This window comes from Solanum tuberosum, unplaced genomic scaffold, assembly GCF_000226075.1.
Source record: "Solanum tuberosum cultivar DM 1-3 516 R44 unplaced genomic scaffold, SolTub_3.0 scf00096, whole genome shotgun sequence".
Lineage (NCBI taxonomy): Eukaryota > Viridiplantae > Streptophyta > Magnoliopsida > Solanales > Solanaceae > Solanum > Solanum tuberosum.
Genome location: NW_006239025.1, coordinates 1509353 through 1531187, shown reverse-complemented (window position 1 = coordinate 1531187; position 21835 = coordinate 1509353). Strand labels below are relative to the sequence as shown.

The 21835-nt window shown below is 33.2% G+C and overlaps 1 protein-coding gene across 2 annotated transcripts; it reads left to right on the top strand.

The window, feature by feature from the left end:
- The first annotated feature begins 10267 nt into the window (after positions 1-10267).
- LOC102598834 (ankyrin repeat-containing protein At5g02620-like) lies at positions 10268-19550 on the top strand. Of its 2 annotated transcripts, XM_006348304.2 has the most exons (4): positions 10384-11245; positions 11453-11982; positions 18908-18970; positions 19161-19218. In XM_006348304.2, the coding sequence occupies exons 1-4, from the start codon at positions 10666-10668 to the stop codon at positions 19167-19169; spliced, it is 1182 nt and encodes a 393-aa protein (XP_006348366.1). In that variant the 5' UTR covers positions 10384-10665; the 3' UTR covers positions 19170-19218. The 2 variants fall into 2 exon arrangements, with proteins under 2 accessions (XP_015164663.1, XP_006348366.1); XM_015309177.1 differs by having other exon boundaries at positions 10268-11245; positions 18908-19550.
- The last annotated feature ends 2285 nt before the right edge of the window (positions 19551-21835 follow it).

The window sequence follows — 21835 nt, the reverse complement described above, 5'->3', positions numbered from 1 at the left end:
AAGATGAGAGGAAACTGAGATTTCCAAAAGAGTTTTGCGCAGTTTGAGTACCATCTCATTTAAGAGAAAGATTTTTGAGTAATTATCTCAAATCAAAGAAAAAGTTATGTTTTTAAACATATGAGCTGAGTATTTTGGGAGTAGTATTGAGCACCTCTATGGGAACGAGTTTGAGTTCAGATAACTCACGTCTTCATAAACCATGTAGCCATCATGGGTAGAAAAGATCATACTTTTTAGATGATTCTTTAGTGCATTTTAGCATAGACTAGTGGATCCACTTAGTTAAGGCGTCCTATATGACGGGAAAGTATAGGACAATTATGGTAGCGTGGGCAAGACGTTGTATCATCACTTAGACTCATAGTGGTGGTTGTCGGTTAGAGAAACTCCCACAGAGTTATATTATATATAAATTGAGTTGTTATTGTATTCTTCAATACACTGAGTTGATTTCTACTGTTTTAAAAGATTTTCATATATTGCATGTGTATTGTTGCTTTATATTGAGTTGAGTATCATATCTTTGAGTTGAGTATCTAATCTCTGAGTTGAGTATCTTATCCTTGAGTACTTCTGAGTTAAGTTAGTTTGAGTAGTTTTGAGTATCCTTGGGTATTCCTTGAGTTGAGTAAGTTTGAAAAGGGGTGAGTATGTTTCCTTTTTATCAAGTTCAAGCTTATGTTATCCTTTAGAATTCCCCTTACATGCACGTACATTCCACGTACTGAACCATTTGGCATGCATCCTTTCATGATGCAGATTCGGGTATTCGGGATCATCAACAGGAGCTTCATTGATACCACATGGAGTTCGAGTTAGCTATGGTGAGCCTCCTTGCTTCTGGAGGATTTCATTTACTTTTCAGTTTTGTCAGGATGTCGTGGGTTTCATCCCGACTTCCATCTTTGTCATTTAGAGGCTTCATAGATAGACAGTAGAGTTTGAGAAGTCTGTATCATTTATTTTGTTAAATGTTTTAAAGACTTAAGTTGCCTATTTTATGGCGAGTTGAATATATTATTTTATTCATAGTTTTTCATTTGAGTTAAAGCTTTGTATTTCAGTTTCATGAATTTTATTCAGTTTTTAAGCTTTGTATGCTTGAGTTAGTCTTTCGCTTGTAATTAACCCGGATGAGGGTTCGCTTGGGGACCAACAATGGTTCTTCAGTACCGACCACGTCCAGGGTGTAGGCTCGGATCGTGACACTAACATAGAATAGGAAGGCACAAATAAAGAATAATATAATACATAACTTGAATATAGAGTAAACAAATAAACAAAACAATCAATGGTGAGGAGATAAAATCAGAAAAGTTAACGCAATTACTCTAGGTAAATAATCATAATAAGAAAACTACATCAGCTCGAAATACATTGCATTCAACTGTCAAGTGTCTAAACTGCCCTCAAATACAATTTTAAAGACAAAAAACTGCCATGTTGATACCTCACATTTCTAATATAGCAGAAGTAAAAGTACAAAAGAAAAAATTATGTTAGATTGCTTAATTTTCAGCAAACCAACGATCTTTTGTTTAAGAATTAACAAAGCAAGAATACAGTAGTATAGATTGGTATTATTTATGAAATTTCCTCTTTTCAAATATTAAAGACTCTTAACTTAAACTAGACTAGATGAAAAAAATTATTTTGAGAACTTCACTATATATTCATGTTCTAGAAATCAAACTATTCAAGACTCTTTATTTGTTTATAATTTTCTTTTTTCCTCAAATAAAACCTACTAAATTAATAGGTCAAAATGTCAAGATTAGCCCCGAAAAATAAATTAAAATGATGTAAAATTTAGGTTCAATCGTAAATTAGATATTCATAATCACATCGTCCTATATTAACAAGTCGTCTTCATTTGTAGACTTTATTTGTCAGAAAACCTACATATTTGTTTGCTTCTCTCCGGGTATGGATAATATTTATCTTGGTGGCATCAAGCAAATACTTGCAATCTCTTATCACATTCATTTTTTTATGCGGAAATAATCTCTTCTGATCAATTACAATTTGAATAGAAAAATATGATCATTTTTGGATATTCTAAATATAAAAAAAAATCATCATATAAAAAGGAGATAGGGTGAAAAACACACTTAAACTATTGAAAGCGTGAGTTACATACCTATACCTAAACTATCACTTACTCCCTCTGTTCCCTTTTATTAGTCATCCTTACTATAAATAGTTGGTTCATAATACTTATCATTTCATAAAATCTATGCATAAATTACAATATTCTTCCTATTTTACCCTTATGAGTTATTGGCCTTGAAAATATACATTTGGCCAACATAAAAAACTAAGTGAATAATACATGTTCATTGATCAAATTAATTAATCAAAATAAATTAATTCATATTCATTGATTGAAAAGTAGACTTCAAAAAAAATTAAATAAGGATAGAATAGTAAACTTACTTAATTTCTTAATGCACATGAATAAAGATGATGACATATAAATACGAATAGAGAGAATATTAGTTTGAGAAACACATCTCTCTCTTTTATTACACTCTCATCGTGGTGCATGTACTACACTCTCTCTCTTTTATTTTAAAAAATTATCACATCACACTCCACATAGACAAACATTCCACCTTTACAAAAATTAAATAATTATTAGTATTTATTAAAATTAAAGATTAAAAAATTATTATCTCCCAAAAAAATAATACTTTTTTATAAAATAAAATGTAAAATATTTTTCTTACCTCACTCATCACTTCCTCTCACCGTCCCCCCTTCCCCACCCATTTTTTTTGTTTAAATTTCTTTTATAAAAGTATTTAATTTTTTTACTTCATCCCCCCCCCCCCAAAATACTAATTTAGATATTATTTTATTTTTAAAAAATATATAATTCTACCCACTTCACCTAACCCTCCGCTTTCAAAATTTTTTTCTCGTTTTATGTTAGATATATACATACCAAAATATTTTTTACTTGCTGCCACAAGACTTTTTTTAAAATAAACTTTTTATTTATGTTATATACGGTACACAAGTAGAAAAAATTCCTAAAAACATATGTACATATCTAATACAAAACGAGAAAAATGTAAAATAAATAAATAAATTATAAACAGATAGTTAAATAAGATGGGTTAGAATTTTATTTTATTTTGTTTGGTAACTGTAATGTTTATTACCAGATTTTCTATATGTACAAAGTTTAGATACTCTGGATGTGGACATCTTCCACTCTCAGAGCCCATCTAATTAAAAAAAAACTACCTGCTAGATTCTATTCTAAGGATAGAAATTAAGCTTTTGCATAAAACATATAAATCTAGGTAGCATACTAGCTCTACAATGTATGTCCTGTATGATTGTTCTAATGATCAACTCCATGTTCCTCTCCTTGCTTTGAAAAATTTGGTAGTTCCTCTCTTGCCAAATATAGTAGATTGTTGCTGCAAGTGTCATTCTGTATATTTATGCTTGTATGGTTTTGTTTGAAGCATGCTCTACAGCCCACGTCAATTCCTCATTCCATCCATTACTGACTCTAATTATTGCTAGCCAGTGCAGGAGTTTTTGCCATATCCCTTTTGAGAATCGACAGGTAAATAATAGGTGTTGGTGTGATTCATTTTCTTCCTTGCAAAGTGGACATATTACTTCACTTGTGATCCCCCATATTTCCAATCTATCTATGGTGTATAATCTTCTATGAATAGCCAGGTACATTGCAAATATCCATTTAGGATTTCCCTGGTTATTGCATGTCATTCTCCTCCAGGGAACCTTTATATACTCCATTTTTAGCTTCTTATACATTTCTTTAATACTAAATTCATCTGCCTCCAAAATTTCTGCAAATTGCAGACCTTTTTCTTCCAGCCACTTGCCTGCATGCATGATTTTCCTCACTATCCAAGAAGCCTGATTTGCTCTCACTTCCCATGGTCTTCTACCTTTGAGGTAGAAGGTATGTACCCAAATAATCCATAATTTATCTTTCTTCTTGCTTAGTTCCCATAAGTGTTTTAGCAGAGCTGCTTTATTCCACACATATATATCAGTAACAGTGAGTCCTCCTGCAACTTTTGGCCAACAAAGTGTGTCCCATGCTATAAGAGCCTCTCCTTTAGCTTGTACCTCTCAATTCCATAGGAACCTTTTACATATAGTCTCTATTCTTTTGAGAATTTGCTTTGGTAGCAGAAAGATTTGTGTCCAGAAAGCTTGCATAGCTGTTAAAACACTGTTAACCAGTTGTAAACTTTTTGCATAAGACAAGAATTTGACTGTCCATGTTGTAATTTTTCCGAATATCCTGTCTATTAATGGTTGGCATTGCCCTACTGACAGTTTCTTTGAACTCAAAGGCACTCCAAGGTATCTGAAAGGGAGTAGTCCTTTTACAAAACCTGTTTGCTGCAGTATTAATTGTTGCATCTCTTCTGACACTCCTCCAAAGTAAATACAACTCTTGGCCTGACTTTCTTTGAGTCCAGACACCTTTGAGAAAAGCTGAAAACACTCATATAAGAAAGTACTTGATGTTATATCTCCTCTACTAAACAACAATAGATCATCAACAAAGCTTAGTTGTATGATGTGTTGTATGTGGCATCTAGGATGATACTTAAACTTTGGATTCCTTCTCAGTGTTTTCAGTAATCTTGTGAGGTAATCCATGGCAAGGAAAAACAAATAAGGTGACAGTTACCCCTCTCTTTGCTTGAAAAGGTACACTAGGACATCCATTGATCAATATTGAGTAAGACACAGTCCTGACACAGCTCATTGTCCATTCTAAGAACTTTTGAGGAACCTGCATACCAGTTAGTACCTCTTCCAGAAAATGCCATTCCAAAGAGTCATATGCCTTCTGCATATCTATCTTGAACATACATCTAGGTGAGGTTCCTTTTCTTCCATACCTTTTAACCAGTTCATGGCTGAGGAGCACATTATCAGTCAACATTCTACCAGGTACAAAAGCAGCCTGTCTTGGATCAACTAGATAGTTCATGACACTATGAAGTCTTTTTGTGAGCATCTTTGAAATGATCTTATACAAAGTAGTGCAACAAGAAATGTGCATGTATTCTTTTATTGAAGTGGGGTGTTTTACCTTAGGAATCAAAGTGACAGAGGTTCAATTTATGGGAGCATACATTTCAGTTGTGAGAAAGAATTGTAAAACAGTTGTTGTTACCTCCTCCCCTATGATTGGCCAAGCTTTTTTGAAGAAATAAGAGTTGAACCCATTCTCTCCTGGTGCTTTTGAATCCCCAATGCTCATAAGAGTTTCTTTCACATCAGCATCCTTGAATGGTTGAATGAGGACCATTTTTTGCTCTCTTGTAAGGACTGGTCCATCTTTTAGAACTTCAAGATGTGTAGCTTCCATGTGTTTATTGCATTGACCTAGCAATTTTTGATAAAATCCCACAGCTTCCTTTGTAACATCTATCGCATCCCTAATAACAGTCCCATCCTCTCTTGTGAGCATGTTGATCTGATTTTGAGCCTTCCTTCCTTTCATACTAGCAAAGAAATAAGCATTGTTAGCATCCCCCAGTTTGAGCCATTGTACTCTAGACTTTTGCTTATATATGTTCTCTTCAATCATACTCCACTTTGCCAGTTTAGTTCTCAGTAGTTTTTCCTCATCAATGATGTCTTGTGATATTGGCCTTACTTTCATATTCCTTTGTGTATCTATGAGCTCTCTTCTGAGTGTTTGTACTTTTTTCGAGACTCCCATAAACTCTTTTTGATTAATCTTTTTCATCTCTATCCTTACCATTTTCAGATTCCTCCATACCCCTTTCATGCCTCCTCCTAAAATTTGCCAGCTAGCTTCTACCCTTTTCCCTGAAGTCTGGATGTTGTCCTATGCAATTATAAAACCTGAAAGGTCTCTTCCTTGTATCACTTTGCTCATCCAGTATCAATCTTAAAAGGGAATGATATGAAAATAAAGGCTCCATAGCAATGACCTGTTGTGTATCCAGCTTGTTCACCCACTTAACATTAACTATAGCTTTGTCTATTCTGCTATATACATGTCCATTGGTCCTTGTATAATTCCTCCCTCATATCTGCAGTTCAATAAGGTTGGAATCAATCACACACTCCTTGAAATCTCTTATTTCTACATCTTGTACCTGACTACCAACTATTCTATCATCTTGTGCTAGTATAGAATTGTAATCCCCCATAATCAACCATAGATCATTAATTTGGCTACTCATTTGATGAATTGCTGCCCATAATGAAGCCCTGGTATTGATAGTATGTAAGCCATACACAGCAGTAAACTGAAACTGTGTATTATCTATTTCCACCAAACCATGTATGTATTGTTCAACATCTGCCACCTTTTTGAAACTAGCTTCCTTTGGATTCCATATCACCCATATCTTTCCTTTTATATTTGTGTTAGCATTAGTACACCACTCCTATCCTGGTAAACTTCTATTAATAATATGATTTTCTCTATCTTGTCTTACTCTATGCTCACAGATTACTATTAAGTTCACCTTATTCCTTCTCACAAACAACCACAGCTCCTTTTGTTTCATCTCCTGATTAAATCCCCTCACATTCCATGTTACTATCATGAATTGATGGTTGCAAAGATGTCATCTTCATTCCACCACTTCCTTCTCCACTCATTTATCCTTTCTCATAAGTCATGACCCCTGCTGTAGGACCCTGTCCTCCTCTTTCTTCTTGTATATTTCTATAGTCCCTTATATTAGAAGTTCTATGTCTTACAGTATGCCACTCTCCTTAACTGTGTTGCTTCATCCTTATCCTTAGTTGATTGCTCTTGCTGGTTTGCTTCAACCTGTTTAGTATCACATCATTGCTCATTGTTTGTAGTGGGTATCCATTCTTTCCTCTGTACTTGCCCCTGATTCTTCTTTTGGAACTGTATAGGTGCCTCTAGTTTTTCCACACACGAATGCCCCACTTGTAGACATTTCTGGCAAAATATTGGCTTCCATTCATACCAGACTTTCTGCTCTACTACTCTTTCTTTTGTATCCTGTATTTTAATCACCTTTGCCAGGGGTTTAGTAACATCTACTTCCACTAATATTCTGGCAAACGAGATTGTACTGACTTGAGTTGTACATTCATCTGCATACAAAAGCTTCCTCAAACTACTACCTATCTTACTCAATACAACTGAATTCTAACAGTTAAGTGGCAGATTTGGGAGTTTAATCCACAGCGGAATGGTGGTGAGAATTTCCTCTTTGAAGTTGAACTACGGCACCCATGGTTTCATTATAACAGGTCTTCTAAGTAAGTGGTGAGGTCCAGAGCACAACACCTTATCCATTTCTTCCTTATTAGCAAACCTTACAACAAAATACCCATCTACATGGTATAGAATTACAGATTTTGTGGAGAAAGTACCTTGTCCCATTATAAATCTCTATATGGCTCTAATAGTTGGAGTTGTTCCTACCACATAAACTACTATTAATTGATGGAGCCCATTTCTCATCATCCTGAGCTACATCCTCAGGTAAAATTTCTACTACTTCTTCCCCATCCACTATCATAGGTGGAATGTAATTTAGATTCATACCTCGAGTCGTCAATCTATTGGTAGCAAACAGATCTGCCCATGGCTTCTTCACTTCTTCAACACTCAATTCCAGCTTCCTCTGTGTTTTGTTTGGTGTTTTCCCTGAGTTACTGTTCCATTGCTTCCCAACAAATTTTGTTGTAGCCCAGATCCAGTTCCTCTTTTGTTTGAGAGCTCTGGCCATTGCTCCTCCATTTTTGTTTTCCCTTTCCCTTTACTAGCATCAACCATCAGTTGTATTTGTAGTCCGTCCAGTGTGAGCATCTGTACTTCTTCAATTGTTTCACTCCTAGTTAACTGCCCAGCTGTCGAGCTGCTAGCTACTCTATGGTGTATCTCCTTCTCGCAGTACCTTTGGTTAGCTCTTTTTGGTCATCCCCTCCCCATTTCCGACAAGGTGCAAATTAGTGCACACTAACGTGCGCCGAGAGAGAAAAAGAGATGTTTAAAAATATTTTATAAAAGAATTTTTAAAAAAAAATAAAAGGACGGGGGATTGTGGGGGAGGGAGGGGAGGAGGTAGTGGAGTGAGGTAAGAAAAACAATTTAAATTTTATTTTTAAAAAAATAATTTTTGGGGGGATAGGAATACTTTAATATTTAATATTTAATTATTAATTAATATTAATAATTTATTATTTAATTTTTGTCAAGATGAAATATTTTATCCATATGGAATGCCATGTGTCAAGGTTTTTTCAAATAAAAGAGAGAGTGTATTACACACACCAATGAGGGTGTGTTTCTCAAACTAATAAGTGATAGTCTAGGTATGAAACTCACACTCTCAATAGTTTAGGTATGATTAGGGGATAATTTAGGTGTGTTTTTGACACTTATCTCATAAATTAATAGTATTAGTTATAGTTAAAGTTAAAGATTAAAGTATTACTATTCCCCCAAAAAAAAATTATAAAATAAAATGTAATATATATATTTTTACCCGACCCCACGACTTTCTCTCACCGTACCACCCCTAACTCAATTTTTTAGTTTTTTTTCAAAAGATATTCTTTTATAAAAAATTCTTGTTTCGTCCCCGTTCCCCATCCCTTCAAATAATAATTTAGATAATATTTTATTTAAAAAAAACAAAAACAAAATTCCACACAACCCTCCGCTACCTTTTTTTCTCGTTTTGTTTTAGATAAATATATTTTTTTGCTTGCCGCAAAACTTTTTTTAAAATAATTTTTTTATTTCTATTATCTTCGGTACATAAATAGAAAATAATATTTTCTAAAAATATATATACACATCTAACACAAAACGAGAAAAATATAAAAAATAATAATAATAGATTAGGAGCAGAGGGTGAGATGGGGTGAGGTAGACTTTTATTTTATTTTTTAAAAAAGTAATATCAAACGTTTTTGGAAGGAGTGGAGAGAGGGCGAGGTATAAAAGAATTTGAAAAAATAGGACGGGGAATTATCCGGGGGAAGGGGTAAGGAGATGGTGGAGTGGATGAGAAAAATTATATATATATTTGGAATAGTTATACTTTATACTTTAGTTTTTAACTAATATTAATAGTTTATTTAATTTTGGGAAAAGGTAGAAGTACCTCCCTAGATTATGACCCAAATTTCAGAGACACACCTTAACTAAACTAAAGTTCTATTATCGCCTGAACTCATTTTTTTTTGTAATTTTGTATACCTTTTTGGCTTACGTGACATCCAAATATATCCCACGTGCCTCAATTGTGTGGAGTCGCGGGGTGTGCCACATAAGCCAAAAGGTGTACAATATTATATATAAAATGAGTTTAGAAGGATAATAAGACCTTAGTTTAGTTAAGGTGTATCTGTAATTTCGGTCATAGTCTAGAGAGGTATTTGTGCCTTCTCCCATTAATTTTTATCAAAGTAAAATATTTTATCGATGTGATTTTGCAAATAAAAGAAAGAGTGTATTGCTTAAATATGTTTCTCAACTTACAAGATTTTCTTTGTCCTCTTTGATTGCTTTAATTCTTTACTTCCTCTGTGTCTCTCTGGGTCCATCCTATGAATTTCCTAGCCAATAATAGTATGCCACGTGTGTAAACATGCATAAAAATTCCGTTTTTGAGTCGTGAAGTGTGAGAATGGCATAAGAAATTATTGTTCTCTCTTTATGTTATGTTCTTACCAACTAAGGAGTCAAAGAATCTTTGTTGGGTTTTAGACTTGTAGGGAAACAAGAAGAATAAAAGGCCTACAAGTGTTAAACTGGTCATTTAGATTTTATCCATCAAAGAAAACAAAAGGTATGTTGAAGAGCTACCTACCTAATCAAATCTTTCTTTAGTTTTACAGTTTTCCATGTTTGTGTTTTACCTAAATCCTCTTTTTTTCCATTTGGGGTTTGCTTTTTGTGAATGAATATGAGTTAAGGATTGGATTTTTAGTACATGTTGTTGATAAAGATTGTGTTTTTGTCTTGGAGTGAGAAAATCTTGTGTATATTTATCTTTGTCGTGTACTATTTCCTCTTTTTCCGATTTATTTGTCTGATTTAATTTATCGACATTTAAGAAAATAAATGAAGACTTTTAAATCTTGTTCTATTAAACTAAACATCCATATTGTTGTAGAATGTATGAAAATGACATTTAATCTTAATTTTGAATTAATGAACAAGTTAAAAAATAACAATATATTTTCTTTTAAATGGACTTGAAAGAAAAATCAATTGAAACAGGGTACCATTTTATTTTCAGAATGCCCTTCTCTTACTTGATTCAGATTGCTGCTCTTATTTTTGGATGTTATGCGTAATTTCTTTTGGTACATTAGAAAGAAAAATAAAAAATTTAAAGTTGTTCATAAGCAATATGCTTAAGTTGGAAACTTTATGTTCTTAATTAAGTGCATGAATCCAGAGTATTACAGAGCCTCTTCATGATTGTGATTCTCCACAAACAAGTAGTTTTTGGATATGCGCTTTATACGTGTACTTGAACGAGTATGTAAGTTTTAAAAAAATTGGATAAATGCAATGCTTTTGACTTAATCATTTGTCTAACATTGTTTGGTTGGGCACAGAATTTGAGAAATAAGAAGACTTTTGTGACACCTTGGATATATCCACACATAATGGATCTAAACATGTACTATGCTGCAATGAAAGGGATTATGGAAAATGGTGATTTTTCACTTGTTGATCATCTGAAAAGGGAGGAATTAGAAAATGGTTACCAAGTCACTTCAAAGGGAAACACAATCCTCCATGTGGCAGCTCTCTTTGGCCAACGAGGTTTCGTGGGAGAAGTCCTTAAGATTACCCCGGCATTATTATGCTATAAGAATAAGAAAAATGAAACTGCGCTTCACATTGCAGCTGATGCAGGACAAAGTGAAGTGGTGAGTGAGCTACTTAGCGTAGAAGGAAAAGAGACACTTGTGAGGATGACGGATGACATTGGAGATACGGCGTTGCACAAGGCTATGAGAGGTGGACACATTGACATTGTCAGGATGTTGGTGAAATTATTACTAGATCCTGAACACGACTTCCCAGCCAATAAGGCAGGGGAGACACCACTTTATTTGGCAGCAGAGTCTGGTTTTCATGATGCTTTGATTGAAATCTTGAACGTTTGCAAAGAACCAACTTATGTTGCAGGTCCATCCAATCGAACACCTCTACATGCAGCTGTAATTCAAGAACACACGGGTGAGTACCTCCTGGATGATTTCATCATATTATATATGGAAAATGATTAAATTTGTCCCTCTACTAACAGAAAGAAGCTATATTTGTCTTTGGTTAAGAAAAATTCAATAAATATACTCCTACAGGCATACTTTATGATCTTGTTAAACGAAAAAATCATTCATTTATCAGCATATATCATATATAACATTTGACTAATATATCCAGAATGCGCGAGATCACTATGGCAATGGAATAAACCTTTATGCGAAGAACCTGATAAATGGGGTTGGAATTCACTGCACTATGCTGTTAAACAAGGATTGAAAGAAATAGTTTCCGATATGTTGGGATGGAAGAAATCTTTAGCCTACCTTCTGGCAGGCAGTGAAAATGACTGGACGACAACGTTTCACATTGCAGCTAGTGAAGATGATGTGTTCATGATATTTCAGTTATTAAGCCACTGCCCAGATTGTTGGGAAATGCTTAATAGCAATGGCCAAAATGCTCTTCATGTTGCCATATTGAACGATCGTAAAGTGTTGGTCGAGCTGTTACTTGACTTGGAATTTTTTAATAGCCTTGTTGATGAGGCAGATAATGAAGGCAATACTCCACTCCATTTGCTTGCTGCCTCTAGGGACCATGTGCCGCAAATAATATTAAACCATCCTAGAGCAAAGAAGATGGCATTTAACAAACAAAATCAGACTCCACTTGACATAGTAATGTCTCGTACACGGACAATAACGAAGGTACATTTTAATAATCCGCAAATTTAATTTCTTTCAATTTGTTTGTCTAGTTGACACGTAAATAAGATTTTTGAATCTCCTCATCTTAACTAAAGATATAATGTATCAAAATTATACCATTTAAATATATATATATATATGAGTATATCTTTTCTATTTTTGTAGTTTTAGTATATTAAGTAAATATTTTTATTATTTTAAATAATTTTAGTATGTTAAATAATTATTTTACAATTTCATGTGGTTCGTTGAATTGTTAATTCGTGAATCTCCTTTGAAATCTAAATTTTCAAGATTCCTCTCTTCGGTTCTTTTTTTCTTGTAATAATAAAATATAATGATTAAATAAACTTCTTATGGGTTCGAGTATGCAAAATATAGAAAAACTCCTAACAATTCAAGGACCTAACTTTTTCCGACAAGAGAGAGTTACTCGGATGATAAGCATTCATTACTTCCAATCTTAAAGTTGTAAGTTCCAGTTACCAAGGAAACAAAGGTGTACTATACCAACAAGAGTTGTGGTGAAACAATAGATACTACTTCATTCTTAAACAAAGATTTTGGATTCGAGTTCTCCTAGCTAGGTACATATTCACATTTGTTAGGGAACGTTTTACCCCTAGTATGAAACTTTTCGAGGCAAAATTAAATTTTATCGGACTTCAATATGGATACCAGAAATTAAATGAAAAATCAAAAAGGAGGAACAAGATTAATATTTAGTCAACCCTTCAAAACTATTCAATATTTAGTTGCATTTTAATGTGAAAGACTGGCGACACTTTAGCCTCTCATTCTAGGACTTTCACGTGCAATCATTTCCATTAAGGAAGAGATCAACCCATTCATTCATTAGTACTAAAAGCTTTAAAAAAAACATCAGTATGGTATTGTATTGGAATTTGAAACTTTTGTTAAAAAATTTCTATAGGTGAAACTCGAATAGAGTGCAACTACTAAAATTTCAAACTTATAATTAATATAATATAATTTATAATCACAAATTTTACTGAAACGTCTCTGCTTTCTCTCCTTCTCTAGAGAGAAATGGATAAAAGGCAGACCAGATGACGAAGATATAGTATTTACTCTTGGAAATACTTAGTTCCCATATATCATTTTAAAGAAAATGAACTTTACTCTTACTCTTTACTCAACTCAAAGTTTAAGTCTTATAACAAAGTTAAAACGTTTGTAAAAAAGACTTCTTAAAATATGGTTCATGCTGAATTATGGATGTGAATGACTCAATGCAAGGTTTTCAATAGCCATAGATGGAACTCAAGAACTTCAATGATACTACTCATTTCAAGAATGCTCAACTCAGAGGGTTCATGTGAAATTATGTGCATGAACTACTCAACTCAAGGACTCAAAGATACTTCTCATCTCAAGACTGTTCGACTTATAGGGTTCATGTGAAATTATGGGCGTGAAAAATTCAACTCAAGGGCTTTAAGGGTAACATGTAATAGTACCATGATTAGAAATATAATCTCAAAGGGGATTAGTAACTCAATACTCAAGACTTAGAGCTTGAAGATACTACTCCTCTCAATGATACTCAATTTATGGATTCCATGCGGAATTTATGGGCATGGAATCCATAAAGACCAAAATACCCCTTACTATTTTTGGGTAACTTTCCCTAACTGGACAGCCCGACTTCAAAAGGGAATATCTCACTCATCCAAACTCAAAACATAGCAAACTCGGCGGCGTTGGAAAGAGAAGATCTTTAATTTAATATTTTATGGGTCTCCTAACTCATCATGTACTAAAAGTTATGGTTGTTTGAAGTTGAACCAAAACTTGAGAAAAACTTAGGAATGACTTGAATACTTTTCTCTTTTGTTCCTATTAGAACTTAAGGTGCTACATCTAGTGACCTTAACACTCAAGAAATTTTAAATTCCTTTCAAAAATCTCACTTACTACGAAGAACGGTTCGAGTCTTAGCTCAAAATTTTTCTGGAGTGTTACAGAAGATCAACTAACTAGGAGAAATCAAGGAACCGATATATCACTCTCCGAGCCTATACAGTAGACATGGCCGGCACTCGAGAATCATTGCTGGTCCCCAAGCGAACCATTAGCCTGATTGACTACTTAGCGGAAGACTTACTCAACCATAACAAGCTTATAAATAATATTATAAACATTTAAGCTCAACAATTTTTCAATTCAACTATCTGAAAATAATTAAGTTCAAAAATAGTAATACTCTATAAAACAGTCTCAAAACATTTCAACAAAAGGAAAAGTAATGAGAGACTTTTCAACTCTAACTATATATAAAGCCTCTAGTACTAAGATAGATATCGGGACAGAACCCTCAACAACTCAACAAAAGAAGGAAATAAGTGTGATGTCCTCCAAAGAGCAATAAGGCTCACCAAAGCTAGTTAGAGTGCAAATGGTATCAACGAAGCGCCATCTCATGACTCTGAACATTTGTATCTGCATCATAATAAGATGTAGATCAAATGACATCAGTACATTGAATGTATGAACATGCAAAGGGAAACTGAAAGCATGGATGATTGAGCTGACAAGACTAGGAGAAATACTCATCTTAACTCAACCCTAATACAAAAGCATTAACAAGAGATGTAATGTTTAAAGCATTATAAAACATAAGATATAACTCAATGATGTATAAAAATACAATAAAATACTATTTACTCTTATTTGAGAGATTCTCTAACCGACAACTATCACCATCAGATATATGATGATACAGCGTCTCGCTCACGCTGCCAGAACTCTCATATACCTTGTCGGGGTATAGAAAACCTCAACTAAGTGGATCCACTAAGCTATGCCTAAAAGTAATAAGATTTCATCTAAAAAGAATGATCATTCACCCATGTTGGCTACTTGGTTTATGAGTAATGTGAGTTGTCTAAACTCATCCTCAAATCAGTGCTCAATACTACTCCCAATAATATATATATATATATATATATATACACTTATGCTCAATGTTTAAAAACATTTTCTTTCTCAATTTGAGGTAATTACTCAAAAGATCCTCTTAAAAAAAAGTGCTTTGAAATATCTCTTGACTCATAAACTCATTTAGAAATTAAAGTTTAACTTTTACATTTGGGAATAATTAGTTCCCTTATATTCATTCTCAATCATGAATACGACTCTTCTCATTACTCATAATTACTTTCTCAAAACTTAGTTGAAACCATTGTTGATTACAAAAGATTCTCAAAATAACTCAAAAAGACATCTTGAACTTTCCTCTTAAACTCACTTTAATTTTAAATGTAAATTAAGACATGTGATTAGGACATGTAGGAACTCTCAAGAATGGGTGGAGTTTATAGGAGCTAATACAAGAAGGGAACGTAGTCACGACTCAAAGAAACACGTCATGAATGAAACACGAAAGAAAATAGGCTAGACAATCTCTGATGTACTACTGACGTGGGGCGTCAAGGCCTAAACTGACCAAAGTTTGGGGTGTACTGTTTGTGTGGGGCATCAAATCCCAAACTACGGAGCAAAAGCCCTGGCACTATGGGTGACACGTCGCCCCCACACCCCTGTCCAGATTTCTGATGAAGTTTTCAAGCCAAAAAAAGTCCCAACTAGAAATTCTCCTAAACTCTTCTTGATTCTCAAACCCACCATTAATACAAGTGGAATTCCATATGATCCTTTTGGGAAATCAAACTATTACCAAAGAGCAACAACACAAAAGAATTCACAACCTCCATTGTTCAAGAATTGAACAAAAATCAAGAATTACTCAAGAACTCTTTGAATACAACAATTTCGTGGATAAATTCAGATGTATGGCGTGAGGATAAACAAGTCCAACAGTGTGAGAAGCCTTACATACCTGGAAATAACAATGTTCTTAGCGAAAATCCACAGGATCTTGACGAACGCTCAAAACCTAGCTCTTTAGCCTCTTGAACTCTTCTTTTATTTTTCTAAGTGTTTAGGAACGACCAAGAGTGGTTTAGCATTTTATTAGACCCTTAATTGGGTGAGGAAAAAGTCCAAAATACCCTTCCACAAATGAATTGTCACTATCCGAGCCTACACCCTGGATGTGGCCGGTACTCAAGAACCATTGTTAGTCCCCAAGCGAACCCTCATCCTGCCTGACTACAAGTAGAAGACTAAGTCAAGCATGAATAAGCATCAAATGGAAAGAAACATTTAAAAATAGTTTATTGAATTTCAAAACTTCGCTGAATATACTGAGTATACAACATAAGTTTTAAATAAAATATCTGAAACTGAAAGACTCTCCAAAACTGTCTATCTATGAAGCCTCTATTATTAAGGAAAGATGTCAGGACAAGACCCACGACACCTCAAAACTACTAACTGGAAAGTAACACTGAAGTCATTTGGAATACAAGGAGGCTCACCAAAGATGACTAGAGTGTAGAATGATCTCAACAAAGCGCCTGTTGATAATCATGAAAACTTATATCTGCATCATAAAAGGACGCATGTCGAATAACATCAGTACATGAAATGTACGAGTATATAATATGGCTGAGTAACAAATAACTGAACTGAATGGCTGAAAGCAACTCAACTGAATCAATACATGAACATGAAGTGAAAACCATTTAAGCATTACAAAAAAATATACAATGAAAGCAATATGCAAATAATATATTTTACTTGTGGGGAGTTTCTCTAGCCGACAACCACTATCATGAGCCTGACAATGATACAACGTCCCGCCGCACGTTGCAAGGGCCCATCTTATACGTTGCCGGGGGTATATGATGATATCGTGACTATGGATCCAACTATATGCCTTCTTAGAGGTGGTGAGGAGTCGCATGAATAATCAATGTTATCTTATCCTACGCTGGCTACGTAGTTTTATGGGACTTCTGAGTTATAAAAGACTCTAACCCAACTAGGTGCTCGATACTACTCTCAAAATAATTAATATAATTTTGTGCTCAATTCACCCATTACAAAGAATGGACTTCTTACATTACTTGAAATAGTTTTCAAAACATGAGACATGTTACCTTCTTGAAAACATGCACTTATGAACTTATCTTTCACGTCCAATAATTAACATAGGTACATATATATATAGAATAACATTAGAAACTCTTAAGTTTTTATGAGATCGAACCTTTAAACTTTTTTCTCAAAACTCAGTTTGAAACACAATGATTGACTTTCAAAGAATCTCAAGACTTATAACTCAATTCGTAGGGTTCAAGCGGAATTATGCACATGAATGAATCAATTTACTCATTTGTACTTCCTAAAAAAACTCAGTTTAAAACTCAAGTGTTGGCTTTAAAAAGCTTCTCAAAAATTTATAACTCAATTCATAGGGTTCATGCATAATTGTGGACATGAACGACTCAACTCAAGAATGTTAATGCATAACATGTAATAATTCAATAATTAGGATTAGAATTTTAAAAAGAAATAGGAACTCGAGAACTCACAATTAACTCATCTCAAGAATACTCAAATCTAGGGGTAGAATCCATGATTACTCTTTTATTGATTTGAAAGTACATGTAGGGCGTGAAGACTAACTAGTCCAACACTAGGATAGTCTTACATACATGAAAGAACAAGGTTCTTGAAAAATCTTGAAGAAGAACTTGATTAGAAGCCTTGAAACCCTAGCTTGAAGGTAAACAATCAAGAAAATCTTTCTTGAGATTTTAATTGGTTTCTTGAAATCTCTATGGTCAAGAATTATGATTTTCATTAGTGATTCATAATTGTATGGAGGAATTTGAGTTGGAAAGAATGGAATTCGTTGGAGAAAAACTTACCTTGAAGAAGAATCTTGAATGGAGTCTTCTACTTTGATTTTTCCTTAGGGTTTTGAGAGAGAAGAGAATGATGGATTAAGAGATGAAAATCTGATTATTTTGGGGTCTTTTAATTAGTCGAGAAATTTGTTTAGGGTTTCTTAGAGGTAAAAAGACAAAAATGACCCTTTTTAATATTTTCCCGTCGGCAAATTCGTCACAACACTATATCAGGTTACTAAAATGATCATAACTTTTTACTCAAACCCCGAATTATTGCGAAATTGGTGGCGTTGGAAAGAAGATCCAAACACCTTTAATTTGATAGGTTATGAGTCACATAACTCTTTATATTCTAGGAGATATGGTCGTTCGAAGTTCACCCAAGTAAACTCTTACATCAAAACTTTCAACTCAGCTTTGTGCTAGGAGTTTTTAGTGACCTTAATTGATATCCAAAATCATTCTCACACTAAAGGATTTATCTTTACATATATGAGCAATTTAAGAATAACCTTATAAGTCCTTATATGCAAATAAATAATAGTTCGGACTTTAGCTTTGAAATTTTCGGGGTGTTACGCGAATGAAATGCCTTAAATAGAGAGGTTTTACTCAAACGGGCATAACTTTTTACTCCGGGCTCAAAATTAAGCAAACTTGGCAGCGTTGGAAAGAGGAGTCAAAGACCTTCGATTTGATAGTTCATGGGCTACCTAATTCTTTATGTGTTGTGCTAAAAGATACAGTTGTTTGAAGTTGACCCAAAACTAAAACAACTTGTACGAACCTCTATTTAGCTCTTTTGAAGTCCGAGGTGTTACACGATATCCTTACAAACTAATATATTTAAAGAAAATGATATTGTTAATTTATCGCATTAGATATTATTTGTTAGTATTGAGAGAAATATTATAATAATAATAATAATAATATATGATTTTTTCCCCATGATTATACAATTTAGTCTCCAAAATTTAGATTCTGTACTGAGGCTATGTTTTGTTTGCATCATTTGTAGGTAATAATAATAATAATAATAATGTTATGTATTGAAAATTAGAAAATCATGTTAGGATTAGTAGTATTCACTCTTAAATATGTTTGTTTTTGCTCTTTATTAATATATAAAATATAATATATAGGTGAAATTGGCATTCGATTTGTGCGGCATTAATGCACGATTGGGACAACGTTGTGACTTTGAGGTAATACGTCAAACAAAGGAATTGAGTATGACAAAACTACTACTAGGGACGGTGAAGGATGATGATGATGAAGCCAAAGATAAGAAAGAAAAACTAGAAATCGAAAAAATTATGAAGTCAACTGAAATACAAGTAGTTGTAGCTACTCTAATAATGACAGTCTCGTTCACAGCTGGTTTTACATTGCCAGGAGGTTTAGACGACAACGATGACAGTCCTAATAAAGGGATGGCGACTCTAATAAAGAAAACAGCATTCCGTGCATTTGCTATTTCGGATGTCCTGGCATTTACATTCTCAGCTAGTGCTATATGCAGCTACTTTACCATGGCAAATAGATATCGAGGCTACAATGAAGATACTAACGTTCGAGTTTTGAGGATGAAGTATCGTATAGCAAATGTTTTGCAACTTTTGGCATTGTATGCAGCTGTAGTTGCATTTGCAACTGGTATGTATGCTACTTTAGAAAATTCACATGCTCTTGCTGTTACTGTTTGTGTCATTTCTTCCACTTTTTTTCTTATCTTCTATTGGACTAGTATTCGTAGTAAAGACTAATTAATTCGATCACATGTAATTCATATATATATATATATGCTACTACTATTAATTTGTGATTTATCAAACACTTCTATATATATTTATTCAACCACACCCAATGCTTGAGAATTTAGCTCCAGGTGTTTTTGTTGCTACCTACATTAGACAATTGAGTAGTTTCTTAGATTATAGGATTCAATTCTATATATATTGCTCCATGTGTACGTACGTTTGTCTGAAAAAGTCTACTATTTACTTAGGGGTGGTTTGCATGTATTTATAACTTTGTGTATTACTAGCTAGTACCTTGTTTGGGGAGTACATTTTTTCAACTTCTAATGCGTAATATATACCATGCTCCATGAATTTCTATGCATTCGTTCTAATGCAATGCTCCGTTCTAGTTCTAATGCATGCATTGGTATGGTTAGAGACATAATTGTCCTCGAGACTTTTTCCACATCGATCGATCCTTTCCGCTAGGGGTGTACGTACATGATCGGGTTAGTTCAAGTTTTTCAAATATCAAATATCACTCTCCATTTCTCGCTCGTCAGTCCTCGCTTCTCTCACTTTATACAAACACAAATGTATAAAATGGGTTTGTGTTTGTATAAAGCGAGAGAAAACTGTATATACAAATACATATATTTTCGTCCTATACACTTATAATTATACAAGTACAGATCTTCCCCTGCCCAATTCTCTTTTGTCTTTCTCTCTTTCTCGCTTTATACAAACACAGATTATACAAATTACAATGTATAATTTGTGTTGTATAAAGCGAGAAAGAGAGAGAGATTTGATATACAAATGTTTTATTTCGATTCAATTGTATACAAATTCAAACTTTATGCAGATATACAAACACATAAAATTGAATTGAGAGGCTGCCTGCGATTTATACAAACGAGAGGTTGTCAACGATTTATACAAATGAGAGACTGCCAACGATTTATACAAATCTGATGCTCTATAGCAAATATAAAGTTTGCTATGAAGCGCAATTATACAAACTATAGCTATAGCATACAAATATGATTTTTATGTTTGTTAATTAAATCGAAAATTTATAAGATAACAATAGTAAAAGTAATACTAAAATAATACTCGTACTAAATTATGTTGGAAGTTGGAACTGCTATGATGTGAAGATCAATTTAAGATTCAAAAGTTTATGAGTTTTACATAAATTTCAAGTTAGTAGGAATTGATTTCTTAACAAAATATTTACAAATATTTAATTTATATATTTGGACAAAAAATTATTAAACTTATGTGAAATCGTAACTGTTCCATATCCTCCCCAAATTACTATATAATTTATTTCATCTAGAAGATGAAATTAAATAATACCAAGTTGGATGATTAAGCTGGAATATTTAGGATCAAAATTGAGATTAAATGTATACCTTCAATTTAAAAAATATAATTTTAATCAGAGATATCTTAATAAAATGACCTCTAAAAGTACCAAAACGTCAGATAATTAGATCCAAAGTATATTGAATTATTGATGAGTGTAGTCCATTTTTATTAATATTTTTCACTTGTACATGGAGACAATATAACTTTTTGTTGTCATCATTGGAAATAATAACTTGTAGCGGAATACCTTTTTTTTTTTTTTGGGTTTTGCTATTTATTACTAATGACTTAAAACTTATTATGGACAATATAATTAATTTAAAACTTTTACTCTTATTGTAAATATATGTAGAGAGATTAATATAATAAAAATAAAATGATATAAAATTGAAGGATAAATAAAGATAATTAATTAAATTAATATTTTCTTAAAGATATGGAAAAGAAAAAAATGACAAATAATAAATCAAAGAAAATATTTTTTTAAGGTGTTTTGTTAGTTTTTTACTCTCTGTATGTAATTTCATAAGTAAGGTATGAAGAACGTAGTGGGTACATAAATATTATTTTTATTTGAAATACAGAAAAATGATTTTTGATAGATCCTCAATTTGAGAACTCTGCATAGATAGTTAAACCTATTTTAATATTTTACTAGTTTAATTGATGATTATCTAATCCTAATCTCATTTCACTTTCTCCTCCATTTTTATAAGCATATAAAAAGTTGAAATTCTCTTTGGTATCTTTTCTTTCCCTTTCTTTACCTATCTTATCAAGAGGAAAGTCCTCATTAATAGATCCATCTTAATTACCTAATCATAACCGTCCACGTGGCTTTCCTTTTTCATTATTGGAAACTCAAATACACCCAATGGGTCCCACATATTATTCTAACCCTACAAAATACATTAAAAACATCATATTATAATGTCCCATTTTTTTTTGTTTATA

Excerpts from the sequence above, each read along its gene's own strand:
- LOC102598834 (XM_015309177.1), top strand. The coding sequence starts at position 10,666 with ATGGATCTAAACATGTACTATGCTGCAATGAAAGGGATTATGGAAAAT. Across the intron at positions 11,246-11,452 it reads TGTAATTCAAGAACACACGG|AATGCGCGAGATCACTATGG; the intron begins GTGAGTACCTCC and ends TAATATATCCAG. Across the intron at positions 11,983-18,907 it reads GTACACGGACAATAACGAAG|GTGAAATTGGCATTCGATTT; the intron begins GTACATTTTAAT and ends TATAATATATAG.